This window comes from Gorilla gorilla, chromosome 13 (genome assembly GCF_029281585.2).
Source record: "Gorilla gorilla gorilla isolate KB3781 chromosome 13, NHGRI_mGorGor1-v2.1_pri, whole genome shotgun sequence".
NCBI classification, from domain to species: Eukaryota; Metazoa; Chordata; class Mammalia; order Primates; family Hominidae; genus Gorilla; species Gorilla gorilla.
Genome location: NC_073237.2, coordinates 49579143 through 49593486, shown reverse-complemented (window position 1 = coordinate 49593486; position 14344 = coordinate 49579143). Strand labels below are relative to the sequence as shown.

At 39.3% G+C, this 14344-nt stretch overlaps 1 protein-coding gene across 3 annotated transcripts in view; it reads right to left on the bottom strand.

Annotated features, from left to right (window-relative positions):
* The window catches only part of FREM1 (FRAS1 related extracellular matrix 1), a 257613-nt gene that overhangs the window by 124310 nt on the left and 118959 nt on the right, over window positions 1-14344 (bottom strand). For all 3 annotated transcript variants that reach the window (XM_063696367.1, XM_055350801.2, XM_055350804.2), the window contains 3 exons: window positions 9508-10008; window positions 4531-4625; window positions 730-1031 (listed from right to left, as the gene is read on the bottom strand). In XM_063696367.1, coding sequence (XP_063552437.1) covers window positions 730-1031; window positions 4531-4625; window positions 9508-9741 — 631 coding nt within the window. In that variant the 5' untranslated portion in view covers window positions 9742-10008. The remainder of the gene's footprint in view (window positions 1-729; window positions 1032-4530; window positions 4626-9507; window positions 10009-14344) is intronic.

Genomic DNA, 14344 nt, shown 5'->3' with positions numbered 1-14344 from the left:
GCCTCCCAAAGTACTGGGATTATAGGTGTGAGCCACCATGCCCAGCCACCCACATTTTTTTTTTTTGGAGTCTCATTTCTCAGACGTACAAAACAGAACAAATGTGCCGTTAACTGTCATTCTGTCCAAATTCAAAGTATTACTACTATTGCTATGATTATCCCTTATATTTCTTGGCTTCTCATAGTTTCTAGAGAGAACAGGAGGTGCCCAAAATAGGTTGATTGAGTGAATCGCAGAAGGAATGTTACCCATAAACTCTTCCTAATTTCGTCTATCACTGCTACCCACTAGCTTTACTTCAAATTTGCTCATAATCCAATAATACTCCATAAATGCACCAACTACTACTGTTGCTATTACTAATAACAGCTGACAATTAATGAGTACCTACTGTGAGCCAGACACTGTGTTAAGTACTGTGTGTATGTATAACCTCATTTACTCTTATCCTTACCCAACCCTACAGGGCAGCTATTTTCCTTTCTCATTTTAGAGAGGCTTAGACAGGTTAATAACTAAAATTACACAGAAAATAGAGAACAGACGAAGTTCTCAAAACCAGGTCTTTCTGATTGTAAAGTCTGTGCTCTTAACCACTAACTGACACTGTTCAGCCAGCTAAAATGACTAGTTAACTAGAACTCTTCATCATGGTGGAAGGTGAGCATGCATGGATATTTTTGTCAGTTTTGGTAATACCCAGAAAGGCATTAAAAGACATCATACGGGACTCTGGGAAAAAACTGTGTGGCTGATCTCCACGAGGTTCTTCTGGTCGAGGCTCCCCGAGAACCATCTGGCCATGGGCTGGCAGCCGTGTTCTCGCAGTGTCCAGGCTGACCGTACATTCCAGGCTAGCCATCCTATCATAATCGAATCTGAGCAGATTTTTATCAATCGCTTGGGACAGGCCATTGAATTCAGGCACCTCCAGCACATTGTTACTCATATGGATGATGTTACAGTCTGGTTCCAGGAGATAGACCCACAGGATAAAGGTTTCTATGAAGGTATCTGTTTCAGTAAATCTGTGGAGAACACAGGGCAAAAGCAATATTAATTGGTGCTCAGGTATTTCTGATACCCATGTACTCAGCTGGAAGACTAAAGATTGGCCTTCACCAAATTTGTGCCACAGATTGAGTTTGGATTTCGTTTCTTGCTCTACTCCCAGCCTCTCTGTTCTTTTCCCTGCATCTCTTTACCCTGGTGTCAACACCTTTTCCTGCCACTTCTTCCTCCCAACATCTTTCTTTCAACACCTGCTCTCAAACTCATCATGCATGTGGATATTTAATGACTGCTGAGATCTCAGAGTCTCACTTCTAGCACATTTGTAATTTAAGAGTATCAAGCCTATGTAATTTCTGGATTGACTTTTAATTCAGGAGTGAAGGGGTGAGTGGTTTCTGAAGCATTCAGGCCTTTTTGCCCTTCAGAAATACCACTACATAGGTGGTCATTTGCAGCCTAGTTTGGGTGCCCAGCTCAGTGCTTGGCATGTAAAGCATATTCAGCAATTGACACTTCCATTCCCTCCATCCACTTAGCAACTCTAATCTCAGGTTGTTTGAAGAGTCTAAAATAGAGGGGTGTCATTTTTTTTGAAGGGAGAAGATTAATGAGTGATGAGCATGCATCAATAATGCAGCTTCTAATTGATGTGCTCTTATTATGGCCCAGGCATTATGCTAAATTCTCTATGATAGTATATAACACAATCCTTATAAAAACCTAGGATAGACATTGTTAATCCCATTTTATGGAGGAAGAAACTCAGGCATAATGGGCTCAGGTAGCTTGCCAAAGGGGCTGGAGAAGGAGAAGTAGTAAGAGGGTAACAAACATGCTCCCTGATTTTCAGCTGCCTACTCCCCTGAATATTTTATTTCAAATGTGCTGAAGACCAAGAGGGGAAGAAGCTCCTCTAACCCTGCATTTCATGTGTACTCTTCCAGCCTCCCAGCAGCCTAGAAACCCAAGGAAGGGGTAGAAGCAACAAGCATTCATCAGCTTTTTTTCTCTTTTAAATTTATTTTTATTTTTAATTTTGTGAGTACTTAGTAGGTGTGTATATATATACATATATATACACATATATATATATATGTAATGGGGTACATGAGATACTTTCATACAGGCATGCAATGTGTAATAATCCCATCTTAATAAATGGGGTATCCATTTATTGAGCATTCCCTCAAGCATTTATCCTTTTTTTTTTTTTTTTTTTTTTTGAGACAGAGTCTCACTCTGTTGTCCAGGCTGGAGTGCAGTGCTGTAATCTCGGCTCACCGCAACCTCTGCCTCCCAGGTTCAAGAGATTCTCCTGCCTTAGCCTCCCGAATAGCTGGGACTACCGATGCCTGCCACCACTCCCAGCTAATTTTTGTATTTTTAGTAGAGACAGGGTTTTGCCATGTTGACCAGGCTGGTCTCAAACTCCTGACCTCAGGTGATCTGCCCGCCTTATCCTCCCAAAGTGCTGGGATTAGAGGCATGAGCCACTGCGCCTGGCCCACTTAACCTTTTTGTTACAAAGAATCCAATTATAATCTTATAGTTATTTTAAAATGTGCCATTGAATTCTTACTGACGGTAGTCACACTGTTGTGCTATCAAATACTAGGTCTTACCCATTCTAACTACTGTTTGTACTCATTAACCATCCCCATGTTCCCCGCAACTCCCCACTACCCTTCCCACCCACTCCGCACAAGCTCTTTGAAGTTATTTGTTTTTTAACTCTAAAGTCTTAGAAAGATCAAATGGCCCTGTATGCTGATTTCATATCTTCCTAAGGAATCCTTGAGTGCCGCTTCATTTTCTCAACACAGCATTTTGTGTCTCTCTTTTGGCGCTTGTTCTGCATCATAATTACCTGCTCATCTTTTGCCTTAGACTACAAGCACTAAAATAATCTGTGTATTCTCATCCTGTTGTTTATTATGCTCAACGTACAGCCTGGCCTGTAATAGGTGGTCATAAATGTTTGTAGAATGGTTCACTGTTCCAATGTCTTGTACAAAAGTCTTTTACATTAGTCTAATGCTTAAAGGAAATTCACACCAACATATCTAACCAAATATTCTTAAAAGCAATAAAAACCAAATAAAAAACCCTATAAAGGCCTACTCCACATACATCAGTTCTCAGTTACTTTTATGAAGTCAGATATACCATAATCATGAGCTTAAATTTAAAATTAATTTTCACTGGGATATAATTCATATACCACAAAGTTCATCTTTTAAAAATATACAACTCAGAGTTTTTTAGTGTAGTCCCAAGGTTGTACAACCATCATGACTACCTAATTCCAGAAGACTTTCATCACCCCCAAAAGAGACACATTTCCCTTCCCCAGCCTCTGGCAACCACTAATCTACTTTCCGTCTCTGTGAATTTGCCAGTTCTAGACATTTCATATAAAGGGAACAATACAATATGTGACACTTTGTGCCTGGCTTCTTTTACTTGGCATAATGTTTTCAAGGTTCATTCATGCTGTAGCCTTTATCAGTGCTTCGTTGTTTTTTTATGGCTGAATGATATTCCATTCCATGAATATACCACATTTTGTTTATCCATTCATCAGTTGGATTTATTGCATTTTTTGGCTGTTATGAATAATGTTGCAGTGAACTTTATGTGCAAGTTCTTATGTAAAATATAAGTTTTCATTTTTCTTGTATATATGCATAGGAGAAGAACCGCTGTCTCCTACGGTCATTCCATGTTTAACTCCATAGTTGATTTTTAAAGAATTTTAGGCCGGTCATGGTGGCACATCCCTGTAATCCCAGTACTTTGGGAGGCGGAGACAGGCAGATCATGTGGTCAGGAGATCAAGACATCCTGGCTAACACGGTGAAACCCCACCTCTACTAAAAATACAACAAATTAGCCGGGCGTGGTGGTGGGCGCCTGTAGTCCCAGCTACTCAGGAGGCTGAGGCAGGAGAATAGCTTGAACCTGGGAGGCAGAGGTTGCAGTGAGCCGAGATTGCGCCACTGCACTCCAGCCTGGGCGACAGAGCAAGACTCCATCTCAAAAAAAAAAAAAAAAAAAAAAAGGAATTTTAAATATTTAATATGTTTAAAAATGGAAGATATTGCACTTTCTGTAACTAAGCAGCTGGTAACAAAAAAAGAAGAATTTCATTCATTTTTGGAATATATTTTCTCCCTGATTCTCATTAAGAATTTGTAGTTTATAATTTCCATTTTCCACCATAAGTGGTGGGTTGGAACACCAGAGATACCTATATAAGGACACTAGAGGGAAACAGGATACGGCTAAAAATTTGCCACAGAAGAATCCTAGAGAAGATGACACAAGTGGAAATAACTGAAAGTTGGCTACAAATCTTGCCTTGTCCACTCAGGCCTCCAGTTTCTGTTGATTACTTTCTTGTCTGGAATCTATTAACTCCCCTCATGACAATACATATCCACAAGAAAAGCCCTCAAAAGTACACAGAATGGTTACTTGGCAGCAAATGAGCAATGTTCCTGTGCCGCTTACCTGTAAAGTCTGAGCTTCACTGTGTCTTCATCAAGAATTGGACAACCATTGTGAACATACTTGACTTCATTGGGAAGGAAATGGCAGTCAAAGACCTAGTTCACATGAAGAATTGGATAAATATCTATGAGAAAATTGGTACAAGATTTAACATTTTGCCAGGAGAGTACTGCCTGGAGAAAATATGCTCTGTTAGTAATGTGTGTATGTGTGTGAGTGTGTGTGTCTTCACCACCATCACCTCTACCCTACCCCCATACCCAGTCACCATCCTACTTATACAGCTGTCTCTTGTTTTGAGAATATCTAAGTTGTGAAAACCAAAGCAGTTCAAGAAAATTAGTTAAGGGATAATTATGTCTCTAAATAAGTGTCTTTTTACCACCTAGAGTGCATTTAAAACATAGTTTCATTTTTCGAAATTTTATTTACCCCTTTCAGGGGTTCACAGCAATTGAGTTAGAGAGTTCTTTCTGTGTGTCTGCATGAAAAGGCATGCTTTAACCCACCCACAGACACACTGTATTCTTTCTGTATATCTGTGTTCTCCTTTCATTTCTTTTTTTTCCAAATAGTATTCTCATATTCAAAGATGAAGCCACTGACTATGGACACTACTGTGGTTAATCAGAGTCTAACATGACCCAGAGTTGTGTCTTACATACTTGCAAAAAACTGCTTTCATTAGTTAGGCAATAGCAGAAACGGCAGATGAGAAAAACAGAAATCTAAAAGCAATTTCCTCTATTCAAATAAAATTATAATGAACTGTCTCACCTCACTCAGAATTATTAGGAGATTGTTAACTGTTATATTTTGGGAACCTGATTTTTAGAGGAAGAATCATCTCTCCCACCCATATCATGCCCTTCATTCTGCCCAATCTGACTTTGGTAGAGTTCTAATACCCTTGAGGTATGCACGCATGTCCACCATTGTGTTCGTGGTGTTTCGTCTGTACGTTTTCACAGCCTCAAACATTTTCAGACAACAAAATTCACTCAGAGAAGACTTTAACACTAATACAAACGATTTTCTTTTCCCACAGATATCACCGGTTCCTCTTTTAAATTGACAACTAGGAAGGAGATAAAGCAAAGACCTTCCCCATATCATTGACAAATAGTCATGGTAATAAAGAGACAGTCTGCTTTGTTAAAAGAAACATCTGTTTTATGTTTCATAATATGTTTTCCTTTCATAAAAGGCAACAACCATAATTGTCCATAAATTTACTAACTAAAACAAAGGAGAGCTAAATCCTTTTCTAATTACTGTCTAGCTTTGTTTTTTTCCACTTCAACTGCTTTTCAATTACAATTTATAATTAAATTGTCACACATTCCTAGCTCATTACTCACTTTAATGACAGTAAAATGGTTCAAAGTAGAGATACTTTCTTACCGCTATATTTCCTATTCAAAAAAGCAAGTTCAGCGCTAACCTGGGGTGCTTTCCACCCAGCAAATTTCTTGCTTTGGGCTAGGTGTGAGAAGTGCCATGTGTGAGGGAGTCTTGTCCTAAAACATGAGGAAAACATATTGCCGTCAACCTCATCTAATTGACTATATCAAGAGGGTTATCTGAACAGAAGGCACTGGTGTGCATCAACTGAAATCCCTTTCCAAATACTCAATAGGAAAATGAACCTGTTGATCCTAAGACAAACTTCAGTAATGAAATGAAAACACTAATTGAACAGATGTTAAACAAAACATTTTCTGTGCAAGTCACATGAAACTGTTCATTACACAGCAGGGTGTTGTTAATACAGTCGTCTTGCTAGAAATGGGTTCACATAAGCTTGGCTTTCAGCTTATTACTAAGCCCTATTAAAGAATAATGTTTAGGCTGTGTGTGTGTGTGTGTGTGTGCGCGCGCGTGCGTGTGTGTGTGTGTGTGCATGTGCACTTAGCTATGCTTAATTTCTAAAACTCCATAAGGAACGAACCCCTAGGGAAGGACTGAACCAGCCTACGTTAAAAACCAAGCACAAATTCAACAAAACAAAACAGACTTTACTTAGGAATCTTGTTTTTGTTGAAATTATGAGAATAACAAATAGGAACAATCACCTGGCAGTTTGAGAAACAAAGTTTTCCCATGATATAGATTTCTCTCACACACAGTTTTAATATTTGGCCAAAAAAAGTGATGAAACTCCATATTTTAATGAACTCCTTTACCACAGAATAAATATTAGAAGATATAAGTCCCATACCGACTTTAGAGGCTATAAATCCATTTGAGATGTCATATTTGCCTCTGGAAATACATACACTAAGTATTCACGACTTGATTCTACTTTTCTTAATGAGCAATAGCAGGCTAGGGAATCAGTATATTCAGAGGTGTTTCTCAGCAACCAAGAGTTTCCTAAATCAGCCAGGCAATTTGTGGTTTCTTCTCTACACTGTCTTTCTAGTAACTGGAGTTTTACCTTAAAATCAGAGAGTGTGAGATGGAAATGACTTGCAGGCCTCTTCCAACCCTTGATTCTTGTGAACAAATGTTTTTTACCTAGTTCTAGTCACTTGGATCCCTTTTTGCTCCTCAGTGCCTTGGAGCAGGCCAAGCAATCAGGACCATTAAAATATCACTAAAAACATATAATGGAGACAATTTTATTTCTCTCAGAGAGACTGCCATATATGGTAAGGAGTCATAAGCCATTTGAGGTGGGGAGAGGAGAGCTCTCAGAGGCTGGCTTAGGTAACAATAGAGTATCTCCAAATTGCCTACTAAGGAGAATCTGGTCATCTGCAGGGCTTTTGTTTTGCTCAGTTGGGTATGCATGCTTGAGGCCCAAACTGGAAGACAGCTTAGACAGCTTGCTCCTGTGAGCTACCAGTGGGAATTTTGCTTCTTCTCTTTTTCACAATATACTCAGTCCCACTTCTAAATAAATGTTGAATGATTTTTAAAAATATATTGATTGGAAGAGGTACCATATTATCAATCATCAGTCTTTATAAGACACCCATATGTGCCAGTACAGCCCTGGGTTCCTGCTTTATCAAACACCCCAGTCCTCTAGGATCAGGTGTCCTATTTTACCCTCTCTCAAAACTCTAAAGGCTGCATTTTCCCTTTTTTTTTTTTTTTTTTTCAGACAGAGTCTCACACTATCACCCAGGCTGGAGTGTAGTGGCACTATCTTGGCTCATTGCAACTTCCGCCTCTCGGGTTCAAGCGATTCTTGTGCCTCAGCCTCCCGAGTAGCTAGGCTTACAGGTATGTGCCACTACGCCTGGCTAATTTTTGTATTTTTAGTAGAGATGGAGTTTCACCATGTCGACCAGGCTGGTCTCTAACTCCTGGCCTCAAGTGATCCACCCGCCTCAGCCACCCAGAGTACTGGAATTACAGGCGTAAGCTACTGCAACCAGCCTGCATTTTCCTTTCGACCCCAGTCCCTGTAGTTGGGTCTCTATCACCCACTCCTGAGCTTATTTGTATTGCTTCCTCATCCTATTTAGCACATTGGGGTTCTAGTATGAGCAATCCCAGGTATCTTCTTTTTCCCTGACTCGTAAGTGCCAATCAAAACACATTCAGAATGCAAGTATAATTGGGAGTAACTGAGGAGACACTGCAACTACCAAACACTTGGGAATACAATGGCTAATATGTGGAGACATTGTTGAATTCTAACATGTTTTAGATACCCATCTAAAGTTCTTTGACTGACGATAAAATCTTACAAGCAACTAGGCAGAGACATTTGGTTACTACCACATCAGAAATACCTGCAAAGTGAGACCCTCTTCCAAAGAATTCTGATGTGTTTCAGAATGGGTCTATAACTTGAAGTGTGGTAAATGGAGTGTCTAGAGATACCAGTTGAGCTAGTATCCATCTAAGTCTTTTTTTCTCTCTCTGCAATACCTAGTACCACTTTTCAATAACCTCGTGGATTATGTTTCTTTAGCCAAATGAAAAGGAAATAAAGTTCATAGTTCAGCAAAAGAGAATGGTCCATTTTTCCAGAAGCAGCAGCAGCATCTAGTGTTGAACATTCTCAAGATTGTTTGCACTGCGAGCAAAGTTACAGGACAGTAGGAACAAGTAATAAAATCAGAAGCAATTTTTAAAATTATGTATAGTGGTAACTCCTACTTTAAGCAAAAACAGTGTAAGAGAATATAGACTTTTTAAACCCAATGAATTAGGAGGTAACTCTTCACTCTACAAGAAGATTGACAATAGAATACCCTTAAATATAAAGGTCTCCAAGATTTTGATTAAAAGGAAAAAAATCAAGCAGATAATTTCAAACAACAGTGACTATTTAAAGTGAAGCATCTTCACATCTCTTTTCTACTTCTTTTCCCTTACTCAGAAAAAATGTTTAAGTGATATTAATAGATGAAACATCTTCAAGTTTTACCTTTGCTATGCTAAGGTCACAGGTATGTCCTAAAAATGTCTTGAAATCTTGATCTCTTATCCAAAGCCACTCTGACTGGCAATGGATGTGATAACTCGGGGCAGGAATAACTCCAATGTAATTCTCTTACATGATGCTTTGTGCTTTTTCCTGTATAATTAGCTACTCTATAAGGTCAAGCAGCTGGTAAGATATACCAGAGTTATCTTCAAGAAAAGAGGAGAAATTGGAAAGACTTACTGAAATAGTGCATTATTAAGAAAAAAAATACATGCATCCATATTAGTTTGAACCTGATTTCCTCTATAAATGTTATTATAATCAGGATTAAATCCTGCTGGTTTCAGGCTTGTAATCTGAAGTCAGCCAAGAATGTTTAAAAATAGGTTTCACCTCACATAGAAAAGCAGCGCAATACTATGCCTACTAATTCCAAGTCCACCATTTCAAATGTGAACATCTTCTAATACTCATCTTTGATGGCTTGAGGGGAGACCTTTTACATCTCTGTTCTTTGTCCCCCAACACATTTTCATACACTTGCATTCATACACACGACTGAACAGAAAATCGCAGATAGGACCTACCTGTGGAGTGAGTTTTCCAACCCTCTGGGTTATTGGCTCATTCATCACAACTTCCACTTTGCAGGCATCTTTCTCTTTAGGGATGGCAAACTTCAGGTCATCTCCTGACAGGAAGGCAGAGTGGCCCTTCATCACCCTCACCCCACGGTTGATGCTGATGAAGGTGGGGCTGGCCCAGGCCAGCAGGAGCAGCAGCAGCAGGGCATTCGCAGTCCCGCAACTCAGAGAGTTCATGCTGACAGGGCCCAGCTCCTTTCTGTCCACCGGCGAAATCCCTTTAACAAAGGAGGGCTTCCGTGCTTCCTCCTGGAGGGTCAGCTCGTAGTCCAAGGGGCAGGGCGAGGGGTCCTGACAATGTGCCCCGAGATCTTAACATGCCCCTTTCATTTCAAAGTCAGACAAGGGGGCCTTTCAGGCAATCCCAGGGCTTTTAATAAAACTCGCTGATCACTCCTGACAACGCCGGCAAGATTAATGGGCTTCCCAAGTGCTTTTCTAATCCTGCAAATGGGAGAAGGGGTTGGAGTAAAGCGAGAGAGAGACCAAAAGGTTTATGTGGCTATTCAAAAGATCACTACCAACAAAGGGATCTTTCAACCAGCCTATGAGTTCAGCTAAATTAAAAACAAATAAACTAACTTGACCTCTAGACCCATCTGAAAGGCAAAGCAGCCATTTCATTACCCTGCTTATAGCTCCTGCTTCCGGACTTGACATACCGCTTCCGGACTTGACATATCCCAACCGGGATGTCAATTGTGTGGTCCAGGAGGAAACAGCCAGCCTCATTGCCAACAAGTGTGGCTTTTGGTTCCCTGAGTTCATAGACAGTTGTCAAACTCTTTGCTTCCCTTTCCTCATTTGTTAAATGAGGATTATAATCTAATTTTTTTCAGAGAGCTGATAGGATTATTAACACATCGTTTGAAAACATGATTCATTCTAAATCAGTGCTACCTGAATAAGAAACAAGTTTAATGATTTGTCACACTGGGCACACTTCTGACTTTGCTGGGCAATGAAGACACCTAAGAAACATTTGAGTGGAAATTACAGAAAATATGCTTTTTTCTAAGTGAACATTCAAGTTTTTGTTTATGCGTGAAAGGGACTATGAATGGGGTGACATAGCTTCAGCACGCACAGCTAATGACACAGCATATGGACATGCGTAGTTATACTATCTACAATGCTAATTACATTCCCATGTACTCAACTTGCACAAATAGAGTCTTTGTTTCCACTTTATCCACTTAGAATTTCACGATGATTTCTCTGTGTTCCATAAGAAATGAAAAGATTTTATCTAAATAAAATGCACTGAAATATATCCTTAAATTCCCAGTATAATTAGGTGAACAAATAGTGGTTTGTTATGCCCAAAGAAAGGCCTTTCATGTTAATAATTTCAATAAATTTCTGGGCATAACCAGTAGATACCAAAATGAATGTTTGTCAGAAGGTTGTAGAAGAACAAATGCCTCCATTATCCACATCTAATCTATTTCCATTCCCTTGTCACTGTTTGCAACCTTTCACTTTTGAGGCAGTGCCTGACTTGTGTCACCTGATACCTGAGGGGGTGTACACTTTACAGAGAAGCCTGTTTTTTATGGTATCAGTCCCAGAGTAAAACTGTTCTCACACTCCAAGTGACTCTGTTGTCCACAATCAAGCTGATTTAGGTTGGCTTATTTGGGCAAGAATGCACATCTGGTTGTTTTGTTTTTTGTTGCTGTTGTTTTTGTTTTTTTTCTTAAATTTAAAATGCCTTTTATTATGCTCTGCGAAATGTAAATGTCACACACTTGGTAATATTCCTGTTACATAATCAGTGTATCCTTTTATCAATAGAAAAAAATATCCTTACAAAGGCTATCAATTTAATATGGTTTTTTTATTTTATTTTATTTTTTATTATTATTATATTTTAAGTTTTAGGGTACATGTGCACAATGTGCAGCTTAGTTACATATGTACACTTGTGCCATGCTGGTGTGCTGCACCCATTAACTCGTGACTTAGCATTAGGTATATCTCCTAATGCTATCCCTCCCCCCTCCCCCAACCCCACAACAGTCCCCAGAGTGTGATGTTCCCCTTCCTGTGTCCATGTGTTCGCATTGTTCAATTCCCACCTATGAGTGAGAATATGTGGTGTTTGGTTTTTTGTTCTTGCGATAGTTTACTGAGAATGATGATTTCCCATTTCATCCATGTCCCTACAAAGGACATGAACTCATCATTTTTTACGGCTGCATAGTATTCCATGGTGTATATGTGCCACATTTTCTTAATCCAGTCTATCATGGTTGGACATTTGAGTTGGTTCCAAGTCTTTGCTATTGTGAATAGAGCTGCAATAAACATATGTGTGCATGTGTCTTTATAGCAGCATGATTTATAGTCCTTTGGGTATATACCCAGTAATGGGATGGCTGGGTCAAATGGTATTTCTAGTTCTGGATCCCTGAGGAATCACCACACTGACTTCCACAATGGTTGAACTAGTTTATAGTCCCACCAACAGTGTAAAAGTATTCCTATTTCTCCACATCCTCTCCAGCACCTGTTGTTTCCTGACTTTTTAGTGATTGCCATTCTAACTGGTGTGAGATGGTATCTCATTGTGGTTTTGATCTGCATTTCTCTGATGGCCAGTGATGGTGAGCATTTTTTCATGTGTTTTTTGGCTGCATAAATGTCTTCTTTTGAGAAGTGTCTGTTCATGTCCTTCACCCACTTTTTGATGGGGTTGTTTGTTTTTTTCTTGTAAATTTGTTTGAGTTCATTGTAGATTCCGGATATTAGCCCTTTGTCAAATGAGTAGGTTGCAAAAATTTTCTCCCATTGTGTAGGTTGCCTGTTCACTCTGATGGTAGTTTCTTTTGCTGTGCAGAAGCTCTTTAGTTTAATTAGATCCCATTTGTCAATTTTGGCTTTTGTTGCCATTGCTTTTGGTGTTTTAGACATGAAGTCCTTGCCCATGACTATGTCCTGAATGGTAATGCCTAGGTTTTCTTCTAGGGTTTTTATGGTTTTAGGTCTAACGTTTAAGTCTTTAATCCATCTTGAATTAATTTTTGTATAAGGTGTAAGGAAGGGATCCAGTTTCAGCTTTCTACATATGGCTAGCCAGTTTTCTCAGCACCATTTACTACCTAGGGAATCCTTTCCCCATTGCTTGTTTTTGTCAGGTTTGTCAAAGATCAGACAGATCTTTGTAGATATGTGGCATTATTTCTGAGGGCTCTGTTCTGTTCCATTGATCTATATCTCTGTTTTGATAGCAGTACCATGCTGTTTTGGTTACTGTAGCCTTGTAGTATAGTTTGAAGTCAGGTAGCATGATGCCTCCAGCTTTGTTCTTTTGGCTTAGGACTGACTTGGCGATGCGGGCTCTTTTTTGGTTCCATATGAACTTTAAAGTAGTTTTTTCCAATTCTGTGAAGAAAGTCATTGGTAGCTTGATGGGGATGGCATTTAATCTATAAATTACCTTGGGCAGTATGGCCATTTTCACGATATTGATTCTTCCTACCCATGAGCATGGAATGTTCTTCCATTTCTTTGTATCCTCTTTTATTTCCTTGAGCAGTGGTTTGTAGTTCTCCTTGAAGAGGTCCTTCACGTCCCTTGTAAGTTGGATTCCTAGGTATTTTATTCTTTTTGAAGCAATTGTGAATGGGAGTTCACTCATGATTTGGCTCTCTGTTTGTCTGTTATTGGTGTATAAGAATGCTTGTGATTTTTGTATATTGATTTTGTATCCTGAGACTTTGCTGAAGTTGCTTATCAGCTTAACGAGATTTTGGACTGAGACAATGGGGTTTTCTAGATATACAATCATGTCATCTGCAAACAGGGACAATTTGACTTCCTCTTTTCCTAATTGAATACCCTTTATTTCCTTCTCCTGCCTAATTGCCCTGGCCAGAACTTCCAACACTATGTTGAATAGGAGTGGTGAGAGAGGGCATCCCTGTTTTGTGCCAGTTTTCAAAGGGAATGCTTCCAGTTTTTGCCCATTCAGTATGATATTGGCTGTGGGTTTGTCATAGATAGCTCTTATTATTTTGAGATATGTCCCATCAATACCTAATTTATTGAGAGTTTTTAGCATGAAGGGTTGTTGAATTTTGTCAAAGGCTTTTTCTGCATCTATTGAGATAATCATGTGGTTTTTGTCTTTGGTTCTGTTTATATGCTGGGTTACATTTATTGATTTGCATATGTTGAACCAGCCTTGCATCCCAGGGATGAAGCCCACTTGATCATGGTGGATACGCTTTTTGATGTGCTGCTGGATTCCGTTTGCCAGTATTTTATTGAGGATTTTTGCATCAATGTTCATCAAGGATATTGGTCTAAAATTTTTTTTGGTTGTGTCTCTGCCAGGCTTTGGTATCAGGATGATGCTGGCCTCATAAAATGAGTTAGGGAGGATTCCCTCTTTTTCTATTGATTGGAATAGTTTCAGAAGGAATGGTACCAGTTCCTCCTTGTACCTCTGGTAGAACTTGGCTGTGAATCCATCTGGTCCTGGACTCTTTTTCGTTGGTAAGCTATTGATTATTGCCACAATTTCAGAGCCTGTTATTGGTCTATTCAGAGAGTCAACTTCTTCCTGGTTTAGTCTTCGGAGGGTGTATGTGTCGAGGAATTTATCCATTTCTTCTAGATTTTCTAGTTTATTTGTGTAGAGGTGATTGTAGTATTCTCTGATGGTAGTTTGTATTTCTGTGGGATCAGTGATGATATCCCCATTATGATTTTTTATTGCATATATTTGATTCTTCTCTCTTTTCTTCTTTATTAGTCTTGCTAGCGGTCTATC